Source organism: Copadichromis virginalis, linkage group LG13 (assembly GCF_057382275.1).
Source record: "Copadichromis virginalis isolate Kocher_CV1m ecotype Utaka linkage group LG13, C_Virginalis_male_GT1.1, whole genome shotgun sequence".
NCBI classification, from domain to species: domain Eukaryota; kingdom Metazoa; phylum Chordata; class Actinopteri; order Cichliformes; family Cichlidae; genus Copadichromis; species Copadichromis virginalis.
The window spans coordinates 26,387,800-26,410,221 of NC_140630.1; the positions used below are offsets into that span (position 1 = coordinate 26,387,800).

Here is a 22,422-nt window from a genome sequence, read left to right on the forward strand (position 1 = left end):
ATCGTTTACTCAAGGACAAGAAAATTACCAGGTAATTGAATTGTATATATGTATATATGTATACGTATATGTCCACTTGGCCAGCTACCAAATCAAGCCTGATTTTAATAAACACAAGTATGTGTATCCTCCATTTCCAATGCAAACGTGTCCCGTGCCTAGTAGGCAGCTGTCTTAAGTCTGCCTTATTTCCTGCTAAAGACTTTTCCATGGTGAGATTAACAGTTATCACACAGTGTGAGGTCAGCTGCTCCCTCCCTGTTCCCTAAGGCTCACAGTGAATCATGACTGGGAACATTTCTGCCCTCTTTTTCCTGGATGGGTGTGGACAGTTAAAATGAGCCCTTCACTGATGAATGAGCTTAACCTCTAACATGAGTTTAACGATTATATTATATTTCTCTGGTGGTTATTCAAGCAGATAACCGCCTAATTTTGAAAGCATTTATCATTCAGATTTAAGCCCAGTACTGGTTTAGCTGTGGTATTGTGCCCTTATAGGGTGGCTGGTTAAATAATAACACCTGGGAAATGTGTTGGTAACATTTTTATTGCTTCTTAGTCCTTTAAAGTGTAAATATAAGATTAGTTAACAATTACAGTAATCATATGGTAAACAGTATTGGGGGGGGGGGGGGGTTATGATCAGTACCTGCACACACCGGTGATGACGGATGTCACGTGTCATTGTTTAGACCAGGAAACAGCCTATTACGTCTTGAACGGCTCACCGCTGCTTCACCTCGGGGCTGTTTCTCACTCACTGATGTGTAGCCGCCTTCACTCTGTCCAGCATGACCGTGGGAAGGGATGCTACTCCGGTACAGAGCGAGTTTGAGTATCAATATGCGCAGAAGTGGAATAAACAAATCCGACACGCATCCAGCTGCTGCACCCGCTAGGTAGCTAGCTCTAGTAGCACGCGAGCCAGTGGGAAACGAGCTAACCGAGGCTATCGACGGTTAATCGTCGAGACGTGAAGGACCAGGACCGGGCTGTCGGACCAGCTAGTTGTTTGTTTTTGTGTAACCTGAAGAGACAAAAATGGAGTTGTTTCAAGCTAAAGACGACTACATTCTTCAGAGCGGGGACCGTGCTCTGTGGTGCAGCCGAAAAGACGGGACGATGACCGTCAGACCTGGTACGTAGGTACTGGATGTGGATGTCGCTTTTCACTGCTGCAGCCGGCCATTTAACATTACATTACAGTGCCACTAACATTTGGACTTACCACTAAAGTCAAGACGAAGCGTCGTTTTTGCTGGCTTGTTTTAAGCTGACAGCATCACTGTGCTCATTGGGTTTTGTCCCAGTGCACCTCAAACACATCAGCAACCTTAATCTCTCGTGTCTGACGCGTATTCATCTCTGTGATAAACCCTTTGATGATTATTAGATCGAAGCTAATTTACCTGCCTCCGTTAAACACAACAAATGCTTGCTAAACGGTATTTTTAATGGTTCAAGCATTGATCCCAAGCTTTGAAATGATCGCTTCTTTGCTTTCATTTCGATAGTGCCAACACCCCTAACAGACTTCAAACTTCTGACTTTGCTCTTTATGCTACACACTGGAAGGTGCATCTCACTCTTCAGCTCTTTTTTTTTTTAAAGACAAATCTGATATAAAACAAGACAACGAGAAGGTGAAAAAACCGGAAAAGTGATTGATTAATGAGAGCTAAATTATAATATAATTCCGGTATAAAAGTGCATACAGACCAAAATTTAAAGCTAGCATATTGAGTGTTATTGCCAGGTTCTGGCTGTTGAGTCACATAAGCGAGTACTGAAACACTGGCTCAGCTGTGACTAATGATTGGACATGCTTTGATGTTAAATGAATACCAAGGCCTGTGGTATTAACATTTTCCCAGCAGAAGGGAAAGAAAAAGTTTTATGAGAGTCAGCACAAGAGCTGTGCAGGTTGTCCCCTGTGGCAGTTGAAGTAGTATGGTTGTGCAGCCATCCTGAACAGGTTTTTAGTTGCACCACTGTTTCATTATTTAATTGGAAAAAGGGTTTCCGCTCCTCACTGCGTTTCCACTCCACTCTCTCGCACATAGTTAAGTATTTCACTGATTGTACTTTCTATGTGAAGCTGTTGTTGTTACTTTTTTTAACTGGTTTTTTGTTTGTTTGGTTTTTTTACGTTTTGTTTTTTTTTTTTTTTTTTTTTTTTTTTTTTTAATTTTGCCGTTTTCTAGACCTTTCTTGTGGGGACCCTCCCAGCCGGTTCCCCCGCACATTAAATTGTCTGCCTTGTGGAACAGGAAGACTCATTGTTTAGGGCAGCTTACAGTTCATGTTCTCCACCCTTAGCCACGCCCTTCACATTTTTCCAATTTCCTCCACTGTGATGTGTAATCTCTCACCAATGCAGAACATTGCGTTTTATTTGCTGGGCTGACCTTATACTTGACCTGGTGTTCGGAAATAAAAAATAAATAAATAGGCAAAGCTTGTCTTTTCATGCATCATATCACATTTTATTCAATAAAATGAAAGCAGGCAGACTTTCCTGCAAGTGTATAGCTGTCATTTTATATAGATATGCACGAACAAACAGTGAGAGACCTTACAAGTTTGAGACAGAAAATCTACTGCCTGTGAGTTGTCACCACCTTTACACAGCGTTCACATCATCTAGGCTTGAGAGTGTTCTAAGTATTAATTAAAAAAACAAAAAACAAGTTCCTGCATGTAACAGAGCACCAGCCAACTATGACTGTCGTTTTGTCATGACTACTGTACTTTTGTTTGATTAACTCATATGCAAAACTGTGACTAAAAAAAACAGACAAACTGTGTCTGCAGAAAAATGTTACTTATGGCTTCTTATATGCTGCAGAGCATGTATTACAGCATTGTTGTCGTGTTTCATCTCTGTATTTTTCTTTCAGCCACAGACCTGCTGTTAGCTTGGAACCCAGTGTGTTTGGGTTTGGTGGAAGGTGTCATTGGAAAGATACAGCTTCACACAGGTACGTGGAGCACGGAAGACCTTTGAACACTTCGCAGAGCAGGCGCATTCTCGCCAGTGCTTTCCATCTGTGTGTGCTTGGACTTTTGAGCCGCCAAATCATCCGGTGCTCAGGATGTTTCTTGTTCACCAGTAAAGGTGTGAAAAGAAATGTGTGAAAGAGCTTTGAAATCTGTGTAGTAATCAAGAGGAGTGAATCAATACTGATGATTCAATTGATGACAAGCCCCGATTTGTATGATGCAGAGTGCTTTTGTTGTTTTTATACATTCTAGTATAAGCGATATTATTTAAGAGATTTCTTGTGTTGCCGTTAATGACCGATGTGCAGCTGCTTTCTTCACACATTTTCAGAATGTGAGGAATTTTGCACCCGTGATGCAACTCCCCCACCTTTTTTTTTTTTCTTCTCCCCTCCTCTTGACAGATCTTCCTCTCGGCCTTGTGTTAATCCGTCAGAAAGCGCTGGTCGGCCACTTACCGGGAAACCACAAAGTCTACAAGATCACCAAGATCGCCGTCATCCCCTTGTCTGACGAAGAGCCTCAGGAGCTCGAGCTGGAGGTGTGCACACATGCGCTGTTTATTCTGCTCTTTAACTTCTGTTTTAATCATGCTTTCAGTTCCCTGGGCAGTACTTCTAACAGTTAAAATCCTAAATTGGTATTAATGTATCCAAGAATACACTATGAGTCAGTGTATGATTCAGCTCTGAGAATGGACTGAGGTGTAGAAGTTGTTTAGATAAGTTTTGTTTTTGCCCGCACATATCTAGTTTAAAAAAAAAATACATGCAGACATAAAATAACCGCAGCAGACCGCAAAGAATGTTGATTGCTGAGATTTGAGTTTTTCAGGGGAGCTTCGTGGATGGTGAGACAGAATATTTCCAAGTGAGTAATAATGGCGGTGGATTGTTAGCACAATGGCTTTTAAATCTTGTCCACTTGTCCCTTATAGCGCAGAATGAACACGTGTCTCCCTTTGTGCATAGAAATCCTGGTGTGTGCATCAGTGTAGATGTTGGCTTGTTTGCAGCAGCCCTGTAGTAGTATTGCTACTATAGTTTACTCTAGTGTCCTATTTGGCTGTTTTTGTAGAGGTTATCTAATATCTGACATTTGATACCAAATTCACTTTTTTTTCCAACTCTGTCCTCGTCCCATTGAACGTGTTTGATGGTCTAAATATCACTATCATGTTTCGATTTGTAAAGCTGCAGAAATTTGATAGACCATCCTCTTTTCTTTTTTTTCCAGCTTTGCAAGAAGCATCACTTTGGCATCGACAAACCAGAGAAGCTGGCCCAGTCTCCAGATGAGTCCAAGCTGATGAAAACTTTAAGTCAGATCAAATCTAATGTTGCTGTGCCCATCAAGAAAAAGGTATTGTTTTGTTTTACACACAAGCATGGATTATCATATTGAAACTGATCCCCTACCTTTCCTCTCTTTCAAACTAGTGAAGGCTTTGAAGTTCTTCTAGGATTTCCTTCTTTTGTTGACTTACTTTTTCTTTCCACCTGCCCAATCCAGTATTCCCCTGCTTTCCAGGTCAAGGAAAACAAAGAGAAGGAACGCCTGGAGAGGCGGCTGCTGGATGAGCTGTACAAGATATTCATGGACTCAGACTCCTTCTACTACAGCATGACCTACGACCTGACAAACAGTGTCCAGCGTCAAGGAGACTCTGATAAGTCTGACATGCCTCTGTGGAAGCAGGTTTGGAGTTATTGAAGTTATTTTATTCTGCTTATGTCTACTACACAAACTCCTTATTGTGGCTGACTGTGTTTTTACTCTGTGTTAAAGGTGGATGACCGTTTCTTCTGGAATAAACACATGATCCAAGAACTTATTGACCTTCAGGTATTGAACACCCGCCCCACCCATCTACTGGGAAATACAGAGAGCGTCTGCTTAGTGCTGCTTTTCTATTTTCAGGCCTGAGTAATTAGAATTAAATGAAAACACCGTGTTCTCCTGAAAACTGCTTACAGAGTCATTGTATTTTCTGTAAAATAGTCAGCTTAAAAGAGTGTAGTTGGTCATGCTGTTTAAATGTGGCATTTTGTATGTACTGATAAATGCCAGGGCGTTATCAAAAGCAGCATGAAAATACTCAAAGGCGGGATGCAAAGTACTTTCTTATCAACCTGGCCTCAAACTAAATTTTAATCTGTCTGGCTATTTTTCTTTTTTTAATGTCTGTTGAACGTTCCAGGTCCCAGAGGTTGACTTCTGGGTGATACCAATCATCCAGGGCTTTGTGCAGGTGGAGGAACTGGTGGTAAACTACAATGAGACCTCTGATGAAGAGCGGAGCAGCCCTGACACCCCACCAAAGGAGATCACTTGTGTTGATGACATCCATCCTCGTTTCACTGTGGCCCTGATCTCCAGACGTAGCCGCCACCGCGCAGGTAGAGTTTGCCTTAGGGGAGTCATGCTCTGATTCAGTCCAGTTGCATGGGCTGCAACAAGTAATTAAGGCACATTCTGGTAGCTAGCTGATTTATTGTCTGCAAGTGAAGCATGATCCAGGATATAAATACACATGCATTATTCTCCCTCAAAGGGATGCGGTACAAACGCAGAGGAGTGGATACAGACGGCCATGTAGCTAACTATGTGGAGACGGAGCAGTTGATTCACGTGCACAGCCACACTCTGTCCTTTGTGCAGACTCGTGGCTCTGTGCCTGTCTTTTGGAGTCAGGCAGGGTATCGCTACAACCCCCGGCCACGGATAGAAAAAGGTCAGTAGAGCTCTATCTTGTATTTAGACCTAAACTGATGGTTTCTGACACTCTTTGTGTAGAAATCTTTCCAGTAGCAATTTCTCATGAAATTTTTTGGTAGCTTAAAAATTGTAGCCTACCTTCTCTGCCCTTGCTCTGATTATTATTTTTTTTTATTTCTTGCATAAATTATAGATTGTAATCAGTAAATTATTTTAACTGTGACTCCCTCCTTGTTTTGCATTGGAAACAACATAAATAACTCTTTCACCAGAATCAATAATAATAAAAAAGTTTTTAATGCATATTTTCACCTGACATTTCAGGAGAGAAGGAGACTATGACCTACTTTGCTGCTCACTTTGAAGAACAACTTAAACTGTACAAGAAGCAGGTGAGTGTTCCTCACCAGAGTGCATACTCGTATATCCGCTTAGGCTATTTATTAAATGCATTTTCTGTTATTTACTTTGGGTTGTGGTGTCTGCAGCTATACATAGTGCTTGCATAACCCGCTTCCTGTTGTAACTAAAACAGAACATCCTGCTAATGACATTGCTTGTCAGTAGCTTGGATTATTTCAGATAGTGTTTACAGTAGTGTAGCAGTACTTTTATTTAAGCTTGTGATGAGCTCAGCTGTTGGCTTTTTTTTTTTAAAGACTTAAGCCTGTTTCCCAGTTTGTTTTTTTTCTTCATGTGATAAAGTTAATATTTATTTTTTCACTCTTCACTGAACCCAAAAATCTTAAAAATCCAGTGACAGCACTTTTTGGTGTCTTCTTTAGGTCATCGTTAACTTGGTGGATCAAAGTGGGCGGGAGAAGATAATTGGTGATGCATATCTGAAACAAGTCCTCCTGTACAACAACTCTAACCTCACTTATGTTTCATTCGACTTTCACGAGCACTGGTGAGACAGACCCTTTTTACACGAGCGTCTTTTACACGAATTTCACAATCTATATATGACCACAGTACATTCACTTCCCCTGTATGGTTCTTGTATCCTGTTTCTCAGCCGCGGCATGAAGTTTGAGAATGTGCAGATACTGACAGATGCCATTTCTGACATCATCACTGACATGAAGTGGGCCTGGTAAGTGTCGTGCCACCTGAGCACTATAGCATGATAGGTTTGGTGTCAAAATGCGATTTCTGTGAATGTGTCTTGATTCTGGTTGTGTGTCCCTCTGCCAGGGTGGACCAAGCAGGAGTAATCTGCAAGCAGGAGGGCATCTTCAGAGTAAACTGTATGGACTGTCTTGACAGGACCAATGTGGTCCAAGCTGCTATTGCCCGGGTAGTGATGGAACAACAGGTGTGATTTTCTGGATTTTTTTTGTTTATGATAACTTATATTTTAGAAATCCTGATTATTAAAAAAAAAAAAGGTCATAACCATTATAAATATCAAGGATTGCATTTTATGTGTGCTTTTCTTCCTGCAGCTGAAGAAATTGGGTGTGATGCCTCCAGAGCAGCCTCTGCCTCTCAAGTGTTACAGGATTTATCAGGTCATGTGGGCAAACAACGGTGACACCATCAGCAGACAGTACGCTGGCACAGCAGCTCTCAAGGTATCTTAATTGTATGAGGTCTGGGATAATCCTACTTAGAAGTGCTACCCAAATCTGAGTACAGTGTAATGTTTTCCTACTGTAAACTTACTGAACAGCACCTTTTCAGAACCAAATGACACACAGGGAAGCATCTAGTATTCTAAATGTTCTTTAGAAGACTTGACAGAGAGAAAAAAGTGTTAAAAACAGAAACAGTACTTCTCACATATTGTCATATTGGGCAATAACTGTGAATGTGCAAATACACAAGTGTTAGGTAAGCCATATTTAAACAAAAAGGGATGTCACAAATATGGACATAACCTTTTAGCACTGCACTCAGGTCGTCAAATAATTAAATAAAAAAGCAGTGCGACGAGTTAAAGGTAACACTTTTTGTCCTATTTTAGGGGGATTTCACCAGGACGGGAGAAAGGAAACTGGCCGGTGTCATGAAGGACGGGGTGAACTCAGCCAATCGCTACTATCTGAACCGTTTTAGGGATGCTTACAGACAAGCAGTGATTGGTATTTGAAAACAAAAAACTACTCATATTGGTTTCTACCTATAGTGTCTTGAAATCAATCCTTAATTTGCATTTGTTAAAACTCCTTTTGCTTCTGTCTGCAGACCTGATGATGGGCCTGCCAGTGACGGAGGACCTTTACTCAATCTTCAGTAAAGAGAAGGAGCATGAAGAAAAAGAAAAGGAGAGCCAAAGAGGGGCCCAGGAGCAGGTCAGCCTCCTTCTGCAGACCTACATGCAGCTGCTGTTACTAGACGATGAGAAGTTTCACGGAGGCTGGGCCCTCATAAACTGTGACATGAGGTGAGCGAAATGCTGTTCTGACTGTGCGTTGATGCTTAATGGCTTTATATAATCAGGATATAGCTGAACTATAGTTCCATCGAGGCTTTTCCGTGCTCTTTTAATCCCACTGTTCTCTTATCTCCCACCAGCCTCATTGATGCAACCAACAAAGATGAAGATGTGCTGCTGCTCCTGTCTGATAAAGCATACTATATTGCCTTGTAAGTTGAACCTTAAATTTGCGAAAGAAAAAACCCCCAACTCTTATATTTGACTTATATGTACATTTATTTCCTTGTAGCTATGATGAAGAAGCAGATAAAGTCAACCAGTACCAACGCCTCATTTTAGAGGGTTTGGAAAAGATCGAAATTGGTAAGAAGTTAAACTCCAAGGAGAAGTGAGAGCTCTTGTAGACTCAGTGAGTCATTCAACACTTCTCGAAAGTGTGCTTAACAGTTTCTTCCGTAACCTTTTAGAAATATCTGCGCTCATTATGATTCATGAAACGGAAGCAAATCACTACAAACGGATATTAGAAGTTGCACTTCGCATTGCAGGTCCTGAGCCTACTCTGTTCGGGAAGCCAAAGTTCTGCTGTATGCGGCTGCACTTCAAGAACGAGGAAACTAGCGGATACTTTCACACGCTGCGAGCTGCAACGCGAAATCCCGAGGATGATGGGAAAGGTAGTGTGTGACTATTTGAATTCTTTAAATAAAATGAGAAAAAGTTAGTTTTACACTTTAAACTGTGCAGATATTGCTTAAGACTTAACACTGTGACATTTCACAGATACATTGCAGTGCATAGCTGAGATGCTTCGCATAACTAAGCAGGCTACAGGGAATGACCTGCTTGTGGTTGAAAAGAAGCTGGAGAGGTAAGTACAAATTATGCTGATTAGCATTCGTCTCGGTCTCTCTTTGATATGATTTCAGTGTAACGAAGTTAAACATTCAGACTGCATTGCCAACTTTTAGACAGCAGCTAGAGCTGTGACTTAAGTTGCGTGTGTTTTCCAGGCGGCAGAGTAAACCTCACGAGGATATCATGGGGATCCAGAACAAACCTGCTGACCAAGTTCAAGGGAGCTCCGGCCTTGCACAAGGCAAAAGTTTTATCCTCAATAAATTCTCCACTCTAAATCAGAAAGTGAAACAGACCAAGACAAATGTGAACATCGGCCCCTTCAAGCCCCTCGGTAAGCTGGGCAGCTTCTCTAAGCCTGATGTAAAAGTCAATTTTCTAAAGCCAACTATGCATGTCAACCTGTGGAAGTCGGACAGCAGCTTGGAGACATCAGATAACGTCGCTGGCACGGGAGCCCTAAAAGACATTGGTAATGAAAACTATGGACACTCTTCAGATTCAGATTCTTATAATTCAGACCCGGAGCACCCGTGCTCTGGGTCCTTAGAAAATGTGGACTATGTGCTGCCCAGCTGCGGCATCGTAGCATCAAATCCCAGACTGGGCAGCCGCTCCCAGTCCATCGGTAGCGCAGAGCTAAATATACCCTCTGTTATCCGGGTCACGGGCTGTGACGGGAAGCAAGAAAGCTCAACTCACATTAGTGATGACAAGTCTCCCGGGGCTGCCTCAGTGGCTGAAGAAGCCATTCTCATTGACTTTGGTACTCCCATCGATGCCTACTGCCACCAGTTCATCCAGGATGCACAGACCAAACCTGTTGAGGTGTTCGGAGAGCTGCCACAAGCTGCCATACCTCCACTCCACAACCCTGCAGTGCCTGTGCATAAAAAGAACCCAGCAGACTCAAACAAGCAGCCAAGCTCAGAGCAGATGGAGCAGGAGGAGCCTCAGCTCCCCAGGCCATCCCAGCTAGACGTCCAATCCTCTACCTCCAGTTCCAGCCTCCTCACTATCCAGAAGCCTAGCTCTGCAGTCTCAGGAGGCTCTCAGAAAAGCGCTTGCTCACAGGTGGAGGGCAGCCTCGGCCCTTCGCCTGCCGACAGCAACGGCAGCCGAGTGGTGTCCCCCTTTGCCAAGATCAAGAGTTCCATGGTCCAGGTGGCCAGCATGACCCAGGCGGGATTCACTCAGGGCATCAATTTTGCAGTTGCAAAGGTACAGAAAAGCCCCGAGCCAGAAGCTGTCAACGAGGTCCAAGAGAACGAGTTGAAGGCAATGTTTACACAGTGCCAGACCAGGATCATTCAGATCTAGTGCTTTCCTTGTAGCAGCACTTTGGAGTCGTTTGTCATGTATAAACTTCCCGTAACGTAGCAGTAGCAAAAGCTTGCACATGGTGTCACTACTCGGCCAAGAAATGTGCTCTTAAGTTAAACTTGCCCATGTTAATAATGACTCTTGTACAGAATTGATAAAAATACCCCAAAGCCCATCATAGTAGTTACTATGTTTACGTGCACATATGTATGGGTTACTCTACTTTCGAGGGCACTGAATCATAGATCTTTTGCCATGCAACCTTGCACACTGACGCTCCTCTCTTTTATGGTTTATTAACTAGTTCTCAGATGAATGCTGAATAAATGTCTCAGCATAGTAGTGCACAGTACCTAGGATGAATAAAAAAAATATGGCATATTGATAGAAATTTGAGTACTTGGAGGGTGTAATAATTTTCAAAGTCTTAGTGCTCCATCCAACTTAAGTCACTCCAGAAATAGTTCTACTATATGATTAGCTCAAGAGACAAACAACCAAGAACAAAGAAAATATTTAGGCTTTTAAACTCATATACTTTGAGAGTGGTATGCAGAGTATTTCCGTGTGTAAACATGTTATTGTCCTTAGTCATTTAATTACCCACAATGCTCGAGTGTGAGGTTAATGGTAACAACCGATTTTTGACGACGCAGGTAAGCAGTTAGCTGCATGTCGAAAGACCAACTCTGATTTTATCATGTACTGTAGGATAAACTCATCCTGGCTACTCAATGGCGTTTGTGAGCTAGTAATGCCCTTCAGTTTGTAACAGTCGTCGTAGAAACCAACCAAATATCTTTTGTGATTCCCAAAGGACTATTCTGTGTTGAAAAGTACCCTTTGTATAGCTGTCAGAAACTAGCCAGACGACATAATCTATGTAGTAATCCTATGTAATATCAATGTTGTCGAGTGTAACTTAGAAGATATACCGCTGTAGAAATAACGACTATTTAAGAACTTAGAGTATCCTGGTTGTTGATATGTACAGTGAGTATTGTCTGTCTCTGAGTAGAGCTGTCTTTTAGGCTTTTTGTATTGATGCTAAGGTGAAGTTTAAAGAGGTATGAGCATTATATTTTGAAAAGAACGCCCAGTACTGTCATTGTTAACCACGAATAACCAGAAAACATCTGGTTGGAGTTGTTTTTGATAGATTTATGTATTGAAATAACTATTCTGGTAATGGTTATAATAATTACCTACACGATGAGGGTTTATTTGAGCTAAATCCTTAGCTTGCGTTATACATTGAAAACTGCATGTTTGACAAAGACAGGCGAGTTGCATATAGTAGGTATATATGCAACTGCACCCACGCAGTTACGAGAAACACTGACGCTTTATGCACTCCCCAAACTTAAAGCATATTTGCCTTAATAGGGAACTAAAGTGGGATTATGTATATCAGGTATTTATGGCAAAATCTACCTTTTTAAGTCTTACATGTTACATTTTGTGTACTGTATAAAAGATATTCAGGGTTGGTGCATGTCATCGGAGCTTTTTATGTTGGGATATCTCACTGTGATAATGGCACATTCATTCTCTGTGGGAATGGGCAGGTTTTAGAATTAGTATTTTTTTTGTGTTTGTGGTTTACAGTGAATCTGTAAATCGGAGCATCCTGTTGCTGCTGGTGTTTAGGACCGCTTGCCTTTGAGATCCCAGTTATTTATAATATGGAAGTGTACACTGTAACAAAGTTTACATGTTTTTTTTTTTTTAAGTTAATTTGTTGTTAAAAAAAACAAATCTACCACAGGATCTTGTTATAGACACCAGAAGAAATTATAATAAATCACAGCTGCCCTGTCCTGCTGGTGTCCGACTGTGATATGAATCTGGCTTGCTCTGAGCTGAGATATCCCAAGATAAACTGTCACATATTTTGTGTTACCTTTGCCTGGTTTTTTTTTTTTTTTTTTTTTTCTCCTTTCTGCATTCGGCTTGCTCACCAGCAGATAAGATGCGGGACACTTGTATATTTTGTCTGATTATAAATGAGACTCGGCTGCTTTTCTAGGTGCTGCTGATGGTGTGTTTATGTGTGTGTGGTGCTGCCAAAGCTTCAAGGTAATAGCTGTGAGGTTTTAACACAGAGGGTAAGCGGTGTTTTTAAACTTCATTCAGGATTGCAAACACTGGGGCAGCTCTCAAGCCTAGAAGGAAACTTAATCCTCCACATTCCTGAAAGAGTCCACAGTGCTAGAGTGTCGGTGTCTTGCTTTTTATATGCAAATGTCGCCTGTTCTAGTCAATCCTGTATTTGCTGGCTAAAAGTTTGGTCTTTCCTTCCGTTTTTTCACACCAAGTGCTTTTGCGGTCACCTCTTGATTTATCGTCTGGTGGTTGCCCACTCCCATTGTGGCTGGAGCTCTCCAAGCATTTGATTTGCACTGTTTAAGCACATTTTTCCTGCGTTAACATGGTTTCATCTGGATGTCTGTGTTCATATCCTTACCAACTGGCTGTCAGCGTTTTCCACAGTGTACTGAGATTGTATTGTATATTAAAAGTATCCTATTTATTCTTACCTTCTTTGGGTGTGTTACTTGATAACAGGGTGCACTGTACACTTGTTTAGGCAGATATTTCATTGGAATAAAAAGTGACTAAAAGATTGCTGCATGTTTACTGTCAAATGTATTAACAGCACAGCACAGTATACTAACCCAGGAAGAAAAATGCACCAGGACAAACAGTGATCCAGATCTTGTTCCTTTATTTACTTTTTTTTTTTTTTTTTGAAGATAGAAATTATTTTTTTTCCTGTAAACAGACCTTTCTGTCTAGTAGAGCTTAACCTCTGGTGTGAACCCCACAAGAGACTTTGAATTTAAGGCAGTACTTCAGTGTGATGATAAACTGTGATGTTAGTGTACATACAACAGTATCTAAATCTTATATGTAGCTCAGCACAGTAAAAAAAAAAAAAAAAGTGAATACCTGAACTATGTGGCAAATGAAAACATCTTTATTACAAACTGTTTAGATATCAAATGGGGAAAAAAGCAAACAAGTCATGTCATTTGCCTCTGATCACGGCTCGTTGCCGTTGACACACTTGTGCTGCTCCATCCGGCTCCTCCGCAGCGCCTCTATGTGTTTGGCTCGGAGCCAGCTGTCTCTGGACAGCGAGGTCTGACCCTGGCTCAGAGACAACAACCTACGGACAGATTCGCAGAGAGCCACATCTCAGTTTTAATAAGCTGCCAGTCTGAGACGATCTATGAGATGTACGAGCGAGTTCAAAAAAAAAAAAGAAATTGGCTGCGCTGAGGCGTGAAGCTATCATCAGCCTGTTTATGGTGCTTTCAGTTTTGATTATAGCTTATTGCTTAACACTCTAAAGTGCCTTAGGGGCTGTTATTATTCTCATGAATGAAAATTAATTAAATGCTACATAAAGGCAGTTATATAAATCACAACCCACCTCGCCACAACGAGCATCCTGTGCAGGTCCTCGGCAGATATACTCTGGGGGTCATCCTTCCTCATGTCTACAAAGTCATCTTCAACTGACTGAGTGCAGGAGGAAAAGGAGACACTTAATTCTTGTATGCAAACTTATAAAAAGAGTTGCTCAAACAGACTGGGTACATGAAGAAACAGCTACCATACTAGCTGAAACTCAACTCACTGTATAAGTATAAGAGCTTGTCTCACCTTTGTCACTTCATCTGAGATGCTGTAGTCAAGCAGCCGAGCCACACTCAGGTAGATTCTGAACTTGTTGAGCTGTGATGAGGCCTGAGAAAGCATGTGCATGGTGCTGAGATACTCCTCCAGGTGGGATGGAGCGACCTGAGTCTGCAGGTGTATCTGACAGTCAGACTGTGGAGATAAAGAATAATATTGATTGTGTGCCATAGAGGAAGTCCATATCCAGAAAGGATGTCTTTTTTACTAGGTGTTGCTATGCAAAAGTTTCCCTGTGTGCTGCATGCCCGCCTACTTTGGCATATTATCAAAACTTCAGAGCACGGCAGACAGGATCAAAGCCTTGGTGACGGTTAAGCATCTGATCGAGCCGAGCCTCCAGCTTCTAATCAGCCAATAGCTGCTCGCTGTAAACAGTAAACACAACCATGTAACCATTGTGACTTCTAATGAACCGTGGGAGTTGTTTACAGCATGCTGCCCTTCACTGCTCGCCTAATAGCAGGCCGAGCCTGACGCCTCTCCCGGGATTGTTCCCGTGGCACACAGCTGCCACCATGGCAACCCATTAGACCAGCACACAGAAATAGCGCACAGCACATTCCTCAGGCTGTTCGCAACACAGCGAGACTCTGGTTAAAGCCGCCGGCTTGAAGGGCTGGCTGCGGCCGACCGATGTCAGCTGAGACGACAGCGTGACGCCGGCTGGAAACAACCACCAGTGTCTGACACGGCTCTGCTTCGTGAGACACCGGAGGAAACCGAACCCCTCCCCTAGCCGTAGCCGGGGGTGGGGAGCGAGGCGAGGGTGCTGGGAGGGATCCGCGATGGGTGGGAGTGAGCTTTCACTGCGTTCTTACCGGCAGCAGCGAGCGGCCCTCTGACGCGATGAGCACGTTAATATTGCAGGGGAATTCCATCTGATGGTAGTTAAAGTCATAATCAACCTTCTGCCACGAGATCAGGTTCCCCAAGGCCGTGACGTTACGCACACCTGCAGCAACAAACACAACAGAGTAACAGATCCAACCCAGTTCAGTCACAAGGACAGGAAAAATGGTGGCGTTTGAGTCCTCGCTGTCGACCTCTTGTGGTCTTCTAGAAGACCCACCTGTTGTGTCCAGCTGTCCCTGCTCCAGCTGCGTTTCATCTAGGTAGAGGGAAGTGTTTTTGGCCAGCTGCAGGGCGCCGCTCACCAGCCGGTTTGCCACATAGTCCTTCTTAGGCACCAACCGTATCTGGTTCATGTTCTGGAGGCTCATGCCCAGGTAGTGTGACTGCAGGGGAAACAATGTTGAGTGTGTCTCAGTTCATCCAGATATAAACCAAGCAGTACCTGCGACCGATTGCGCTGATAACTCACAGAAGGCACGAGCTGCTGGATGATCTGATAAAGGCGCTCAGTGTACGAGGCAACAGTAGGACAGCCACTCATGTTCAAGGTAAACTTGCCCAGCGGGAGGACGTCCCGTCTCACGTACCTACAAGAAAAATAAAAGTGTGCTGGCGTTAGTTTGAAACCATCAAATAAAAAATTACAAAAAAAATAATAATCAGGAAGCTCACATACTGAACTTTACGTACACGTTAGAAATGAGATGCAGAATGAGGTACTCGGCTGCAAGAGCATCACCCAGGAGGACATGAGTCAAGTATGCCAGAAGCTCTTCTCTGACAGAGGGCATCTCGCTCAGGGTCGAAGCTAAAACTGAGGAAGAAAGGACAAAGAATCAACTCAGCTCCAGTCTGAACCAGTCGCTGCATTGTTCCTCTTATTAGAAAGCTTTTCAAGGCAAATGAACTTCAGTTTAATGGGATTGTTTTCCTGCTTGATTTCAATACTTCTCACACTTCATTAAACATTCCTACAACACTGATGGAACAAGTCGCCCTGCTTAAGCGATATTATTTATTAATGAGATCTGACAGTACATCTGTCCCGTTATCTTCTTTGATAATTACTGAAGCGACTTCCTTGATATCCATGCACACTTTAGTAAACACCTCAGACTGTTTTTAAATGGTGTGTTATAAATTAAGACAGTGTGAAAACTCAGCTGTCGGAAGTAAAGTACACAGTAATCCTGTCAGAAATGTCCATTTATCATAAGCAACCAAATGAATGAGTTACTGCTGTGCATCACATGCTTAAATGTGCACAAATCTCTCATATGGGAACACTCATGGGTAAATGTTTGATGCTACAGAAACTAAACTTCAGCTCTTGTTAATGTTTTACTAAAACCTAATGGAATCATGAGAAGGACTCTGCGAATCTGTTTCGGGCTTTGACAACTAGAGTCGAAGGAGCGGTGTGTTTTCAGCTCTCTGTGACTTTTACTGGGCTAGCGCTAAACTTTAACCAATATGGAAAACAACTACAAAACAAAACGTCCACATATTTACAGACTACCCGTAATCAGTGTGATTTTATTTTAGCAAAAAGAATCTCTGAGCAAAGCAAAACAAAACACAGACCATGTTATCACGTTATGCTTATCCAATTCAGATGGGGCTAGAGGTTGTCCCAGCAATCACAGAGGAAGACCGGGGTCACCCTGGACAGGTCGGCACTGTTTTAGGGCTAACACACAGATACACAGAGACCCCCTTTCACTCTTACATCCACTCTAGGGCTGGGCATCGTCACTGATTTCTGGAATCGATTCGATTCGAATCGGGCGAATTTTGCCTCAGTCAGAAATATTATAATTCTGATCACGTATCAGTACATTTCCATATTTTTATATCTATAAAAAGAAAGCTGACACTTGCGAGACTTTATCAAAGGTGTAAGCATCACAGCAGATGCATTTGTGTCAAAGTAGCTGAGGATAAAACTCAGAAAAACATGAAGGCGACTTTCCTGGCCTGGGATTTTATAACAGGTAACCTTAAAAATATTCTGCAGTAGTTAAAAAACGAAAGAAAGTCAACCTATGAACGTTACCTGATACTGCTGAAGTGAAGCAAAGTTACAGCGGTTTTATTAGAGACACGGCTAATTTTAAGACGTTTAAATTTGTTCAGTAGCGTATTGAACGGCAGAAATTAGGCTTTCTTTTCGGAAGTAAGTAAAAGGAAAAAAAAACAGCGGCCGGCATGTTGTAATGAAGAAAACAGATTTTTAGACGGGAAACTGTTTTTGAAGAACAGAGAGAGAGAGAGAGATGTGATTTTATCCTGGTGGAAGCAAAATAGCAAAACTAAGAGTGAATTCATGATGATGTTTATGTGAAGCGTAGTTTGGATCTTCTTTTGCTGCTGGTTCACTCAATATTGTTTGGAGAGAAATAAAACCTGCAGCTTCAGAATCTAGTGCAAAAAGGACGTAAACACAAAGCGCAGACCTGGCGAAACATCAGAATCAGCGAGCTGTCAGCCCCGACCGTGTCCGTGCCGTCGGGTAAGAAAGGCGACATCTCACTGATTCTGATCCATCGGCGGGTCCGCGCTTTGTTTACGTCTTTGTGCAGAATCCATGTACCTGCTCTCATTTACTGTTTTAGCTATTTGGTGGTTGTTGTAATTTTGTGAGGTTTAACCTGAGATTCTGGCGTTTCGGGCAAAATATATTTACATTTTAAAATCGATTCAGGATTTTAATGAATCAATTTTACGTTATCCAAGCTAGAATCGATTTTAATCGATAAATCGATAATCAGAACCCACCCCTAATCCACTCCTCACACCAATTTAGAATCGCCAGTTAACCTAAGGAGCCCGTCTTTGGACTGTGAGAGAAAGCAGGAATACCGGAAAGAGCCCACTGAGCTACACGGAGAATATCCTGAGTGTTAGATTTGACCCCAGGCTCTTTTTGCTGTGCGGCAACAGTGCTAAAAGTGCACAGAACTGAAGGATTCTCATGCTTCCTCCAGCACCGAGGGCGGCTGAAGAAGCTCTGTATCACTAAAGTATTGCACAGTCACCGCAAATAATATTTATGTAGTCAAAGCAGTTTAAACGTGTCGCCCACATTGATTCAGCATTAATAACTGATTTGTCTGCAGTGCTGGAAGCATCGGGTTGTTTACTTAATGTTTTTTTAATAAAGTTTGACTTCATCCCTCCGGAGGAATGAAGTCAAACTTGCCAAAAGTGTCTCTTCTTCAAGTTGTCAAGTGAAATCTAGACAACCCCAGTACTCAGGCTTATTTAGCAGAATGTTATGTAAATAAGATTACATTCAGCTATCTCATTAAAATCTGTGAAAAAAAAAAACCCTGCTGCGATACTTATTTTTGTAGCAGGATTATGAAATATTTTCCTGGATGCTTACTGGCTGTGTGATTGGCATGTAACATACACGAGGAAAAAGAATGAAGAAACTTGGAGGCCTACTACTCTACTGTTTGTCCTTACAAGCACTGTTGTCCTCCGAGGTGGCGGCAGAGGGCAGCAGGGGGTTGTTGTGCTGCAGCTGCTTGGCGTAGAGCATGTGGAGGCGTGGAACGAGCGAGGCTGGCGGGCAGTGCACCCTCTGCTCCTCTGCCGTCTCCATGGACTCCGTGGGATCCAGCAGGTTTGAAGAGGCGTCTCTGTATGGAAACGTCAACAATGAGAAACAAACCGAGCAGGGCAGGGAGGAAAATCAAAGTACGTGTCTTACTTCTCGTCGGCTAAGGCGCTGAGAGCGGGACTGACGGAGAGGATCCCGTAGACCTCAAGCATGTCGTTAAGTTTGAAGCTGTCCCAGTCCTCATAGACCTGCCAATGATACGCACATTATAGCATGTGTCCTAAAACTCTCCTCATGATAGCTGTATCGTCTCTAAAATCACCTCTTTGTTCAAAACGGTTCAGTACTGGAAGAGGAATAAACTGACACAGCGCACCTTGACTAGGCAGGAAGGGCCTTTCTCTCCCGGCAGGGGGAAGTTGAGGTCGAGGTGGGAGGCAGATGTCATCTGGCTGGAGGGAGCTTCTGTCTCCTGCCGCTTACAGTCGCCGTTGCCGTGATGTTCTGTGAGACTCTGAGGACCTGCAGCAAGGAAAAATAAAACCGTTGTCAAAAGTGCTTTTTAAACAGGATTTTCAACATAGCCTTTCTAAACATGCTATTTTCTTTTATAAAGCACAAGTTATTTCTATTTGCACAATAATGCAAGGAAAAAAGGAGTCTAGACGATGCTCACAAGGCAAGGACGGATCCACAAAGTTATCAAAGCGTTTCAAAAATGACAGTAATGACACAATAAAATGATATAATGTAACTGATCAAGAGCAGCTATAAGTTGGACCTTATGCTAACACTCTTATTCTGACCAACAGTAAATTTGACTTTATCGAACGAATGCCGATTCTGAACACTCGTACCAGCGTGCGCTTCCCTCTGCTTCTGTGGCTGCGTGTCCATGTCGTCGTCTTCCTCGTAGCTTCGTTTCTGTCTGCTTGGCACGTACGAGGTGGAAGGCACCACTCTTGCTTGGCTGCTGTTGGCATATCTGTGCAACAGAGTTAAGGACAACTCGGAGCAGCAGATCACAAGATATAAATGCACATTTCACGAATGCCAGCTGCGTAAAGAGCGATTCTATGTGGTCTTTTGCAAGCTGAGGATATCTCTTTGACCCAGGGGTTTTCTCCGGGGATTGGCACACAGTAGAAAGTCTGTCGCTCTGCAGTTACTGTGTTTTTAGAGTTAAAATCCACCTGCAGATGAAACACCCGTTAACAACCAAGTTGGAGCTAAAATGAGCCATCTACAGCAAATGAGTCTTTGAAGAGACTCACCCCGCATTCTGTCACGTCTTTATACTTCCCACATCGCAACGTCTGTGAAAGAATAGACAGAAAAAGAGGATGAAAGATGAAAACAGCTAAGAGATTATCAAAGGGCTGCACTCGTACCAATAACAGCAGGCGAGAGGATAAAGAAGTGCGTACTTTAGCCTGTGTGGCTGGATCGACAGTCTCATAGACTCCCATGTAGAACTCTGGATCAAACATGTCTTGGATGAAACAGCGAAATTTCACGAGGCTGTTGGGCTTCAGGTAATGCATGGGGATGTCGTTGAGAGATGGGACCTGCATCAAAGTGTGCAGAAACAAATTAGGAGCCTGTCATTCGTGCACATGTTTTTGTTGAAAGTGTAATTTGTATTACCAAGGTGTGAGCGTCCTTCTCTTTCAGTCGATCTTTGAAGAACTCCACGGCTCTCGCCTCCCAGCCAGAGCTTGGATTACTCTGGGAAGCGGCTGAAATATCAAGAAGGCATAATTTTATTGGCAAATCAAAACTCAAAGTTGGATAAATGGTTGTTGTAGAGCAAAATTAGCTTAGCTGGGCTGCATTAGATAAAGATGTTCTGTCTCACTATGGAAAGCGCCCTCTGGTGTGAGCAATCATGGAAGCTCCACTACCACCACAGACCAGTCCCCCAACCAGGCATTTTCAAAGTACATCCTCGCAAAGATCAAAGGTGCTCCTCCCACTTGTTTGCGTTCAAAACTGTCTTAATTTTTTATGTCACTGATTCAAAGTGGTGGAAAGATTCCTTGAAGATCCTGGTCAATATTGACGTGACAGCATCACACAGTTGCTGCAGACTTGTCAGCCATGATGTGAATCTCCCGTTCCACACAGGCTGATGTACACTGTAAATGGCCTGTATTTGTATAGCGCTTTACTTAGTCCCTATGGACCCCTACATTCAGTCATCCACCCATTCACACACTGGTGATGGCAAGCTACATTGTAGCCACAGCCTGGGGTGCACTGACAGAGGCGAGGCTGCCAGACACTGGCGCCACCAGGCCCTCTGACCGCCACCAGGCAACGGGTGAAGTGTCTTGCCCAAGGACACAATGACCCAGACTGTCCAAGCCGGGGCTCGAACCAGCAAGCTTCCAATTACAAGACAAACTGCCAACTCTTGAGCCACGGTCGCCCCCACACTGTGGACATAAAGGGAATAGACATGGTCAGAAACAACCCTCAGTTTGGTTGTGGTTTTTAAATGATGCTCAGCTGGTACTAAGGGGCCTAAAGTGTGACAATAAGATATCCCTCACACATCATTACACCACCAGCAACCTGAATTGGTGATGCAAGGCAGAACGCAGCCATGCTTTCATGTTGTTTATGCCAAATGTTGATCCTACCATCCAAATTCTGCAGCAGAAATCAAGTGTTCTGCTGCTGTAGCACATCTGCCTCACGTTTTGACATGTTGCACATTTACAGATGCTCTTCTGCATATCCTGGGTCTAACAAGTAGTCATTCGAGTTACTTTGTTGCGTTCCTATCAGCTCAAAGCAGACAAACCATTGTCCTCTGATCTCTAACATCATCAAGGCATTTCCACCAGACAACTGGTCCTCACTGGATATTTTCTCTTCTTCTGACCAATTTTCTGTAAGCCGAAGAGATGGTTATGGGGGAAAATCCCAGTATATCAGCAGTTTTTGAAATACTCAAAGCAGCTTGTCTGGCACCAACAACTATACCACATTCAAAGTCAATTAAAAACACATTTCATCCAATTCTCATGCTCGGTCGTCTTGCCCATGTCTGCGTGGTTAAATGCACTGAGTTGTTGCCATGGAACTGCATATATTAGAGAGATTAAATATGTCTTATTGAAGAATTCAACAGATGTACCTAATGAAGTGACTAGTAAGTGTATAAATGTAATATGTTGAGCAAAGAAGTGAGACAGGGTAAAGAGAAACCCTGTTATAATGTGGGGGTTTGGAAGGAAAATAGATAAAAGAGTTACTAGAATTACATGATACAACATGTCTAAAAGATATAAGCAACTTTTATTAATCTTAAATATAACCGCCCCCACCAGTGACACGTAAATGTCAGTCCTTTAAGATTTTAAGGAATATGTGGATTTTTCCGCTTATTCTTTAAAATCCGTCTCCGTCTTGATGTGTGGCAGTGGCGTGTGTACAGTAACTACACGAAAAAGTGTAAGACAAGTGTAAGTCATTTGCTTTTTCGAAGAGAAAGAAAAAAGAAAACACACACAGCCACCTGCAATGTGCAAAGTTGGCATGGTACGTAGTCAGAGAGCTAACTAGCTAGGTTCACGCGTTAGCCCTACTGAGTGAAGTTCCGGTGTCTTACCAAACATCCCCTCAACAACACCAACGGGGTCGTTAATCCAGTCATGTGTGGAAGGCATGGCTTAGATGGTGATAAAGGTCCGGAGATTAGAAAATATATCAAAGAAAAATCACAGTGAAAATACCAGTTTGTTGACTTTCCCCATACACCGGATCGCTGAAGTGAAGGGCGGGAAATTTGCGTCACCAGACGGAGAGCGTAGTGGGTTTGTTTTGGGTACGGGGACCAACCGGAGCACGGAGGTGCGTCATAACTCTCCTTCAGGATAGGCTCGGTGTTTTTCGTTTGACTTTAAATTCCTGCTCTAGTGAAGAAAAGTAAAGAAATAGTCTTTAATATAGAGCTACTTCTATTTTTTAAAGATACAGTTTATTGTTTTTTATTTAA

At 42.8% G+C, this 22,422-nt stretch overlaps 2 protein-coding genes across 4 annotated transcripts; one reads left to right on the forward strand and one right to left on the reverse strand.

Moving 5' to 3' along the window:
* The first annotated feature begins 703 nt into the window (after positions 1-703).
* On the forward strand, positions 704-12,917 carry inpp5f (inositol polyphosphate-5-phosphatase F). Of its 3 annotated transcripts, XM_085478252.1 has the most exons (21): positions 704-1,141; positions 2,904-2,984; positions 3,411-3,547; positions 3,841-3,876; positions 4,243-4,368; positions 4,519-4,704; positions 4,795-4,851; positions 5,207-5,405; positions 5,561-5,740; positions 6,049-6,116; positions 6,510-6,634; positions 6,743-6,820; positions 6,922-7,042; positions 7,173-7,301; positions 7,694-7,811; positions 7,915-8,113; positions 8,245-8,316; positions 8,397-8,470; positions 8,656-8,784; positions 8,891-8,978; positions 9,121-12,917. In XM_085478252.1, exons 1-21 carry the CDS (start codon positions 1,045-1,047, stop codon positions 10,283-10,285), a joined length of 3,465 nt encoding a protein of 1,154 aa, XP_085334378.1. In that variant the 5' UTR covers positions 704-1,044; the 3' UTR covers positions 10,286-12,917. The 3 variants fall into 3 exon arrangements, with proteins under 3 accessions (XP_085334378.1, XP_085334376.1, XP_085334377.1); XM_085478250.1 differs by lacking the exon at positions 3,841-3,876; XM_085478251.1 differs by lacking the exon at positions 3,841-3,876 and having other exon boundaries at positions 4,537-4,704.
* Positions 12,918-13,246: 329 nt separating this feature from the next.
* mcmbp (minichromosome maintenance complex binding protein) lies at positions 13,247-22,267 on the reverse strand. The gene is made up of 16 exons (XM_085478253.1): positions 22,036-22,267; positions 20,064-20,155; positions 19,844-19,984; positions 19,691-19,732; positions 19,519-19,609; positions 19,274-19,402; positions 18,793-18,938; positions 18,567-18,664; positions 18,320-18,495; positions 15,539-15,662; positions 15,318-15,435; positions 15,066-15,231; positions 14,815-14,948; positions 13,961-14,128; positions 13,728-13,816; positions 13,247-13,460 (listed from the first exon to the last, which is right to left on the reverse strand). Exons 1-16 carry the CDS (start codon positions 22,091-22,093, stop codon positions 13,334-13,336), a joined length of 1,899 nt encoding a protein of 632 aa, XP_085334379.1. The 5' UTR covers positions 22,094-22,267; the 3' UTR covers positions 13,247-13,333.
* Positions 22,268-22,422: the final 155 nt, after the last annotated feature.

Coding starts and splice junctions, on each gene's coding strand:
- mcmbp (XM_085478253.1), bottom strand. CDS start 22,093: ATGCCTTCCACACATGACTGGATTAACGACCCCGTTGGTGTTGTTGAG. Junction 19,403..19,518: donor AAACCCCTGGGTCAAAGAGA/TATCCTCAGCTT, acceptor CTCTGTTGCACA/GATATGCCAACAGCAGCCAA. Junction 18,665..18,792: donor GCCCTTCCTGCCTAGTCAAG/GTGCGCTGTGTC, acceptor TATCATTGGCAG/GTCTATGAGGACTGGGACAG.
- inpp5f (XM_085478252.1), top strand. CDS start 1,045: ATGGAGTTGTTTCAAGCTAAAGACGACTACATTCTTCAGAGCGGGGAC. Junction 5,741..6,048: donor CCGGCCACGGATAGAAAAAG/GTCAGTAGAGCT, acceptor CTGACATTTCAG/GAGAGAAGGAGACTATGACC. Junction 8,471..8,655: donor TTTGGAAAAGATCGAAATTG/GTAAGAAGTTAA, acceptor TTCGCATTGCAG/GTCCTGAGCCTACTCTGTTC.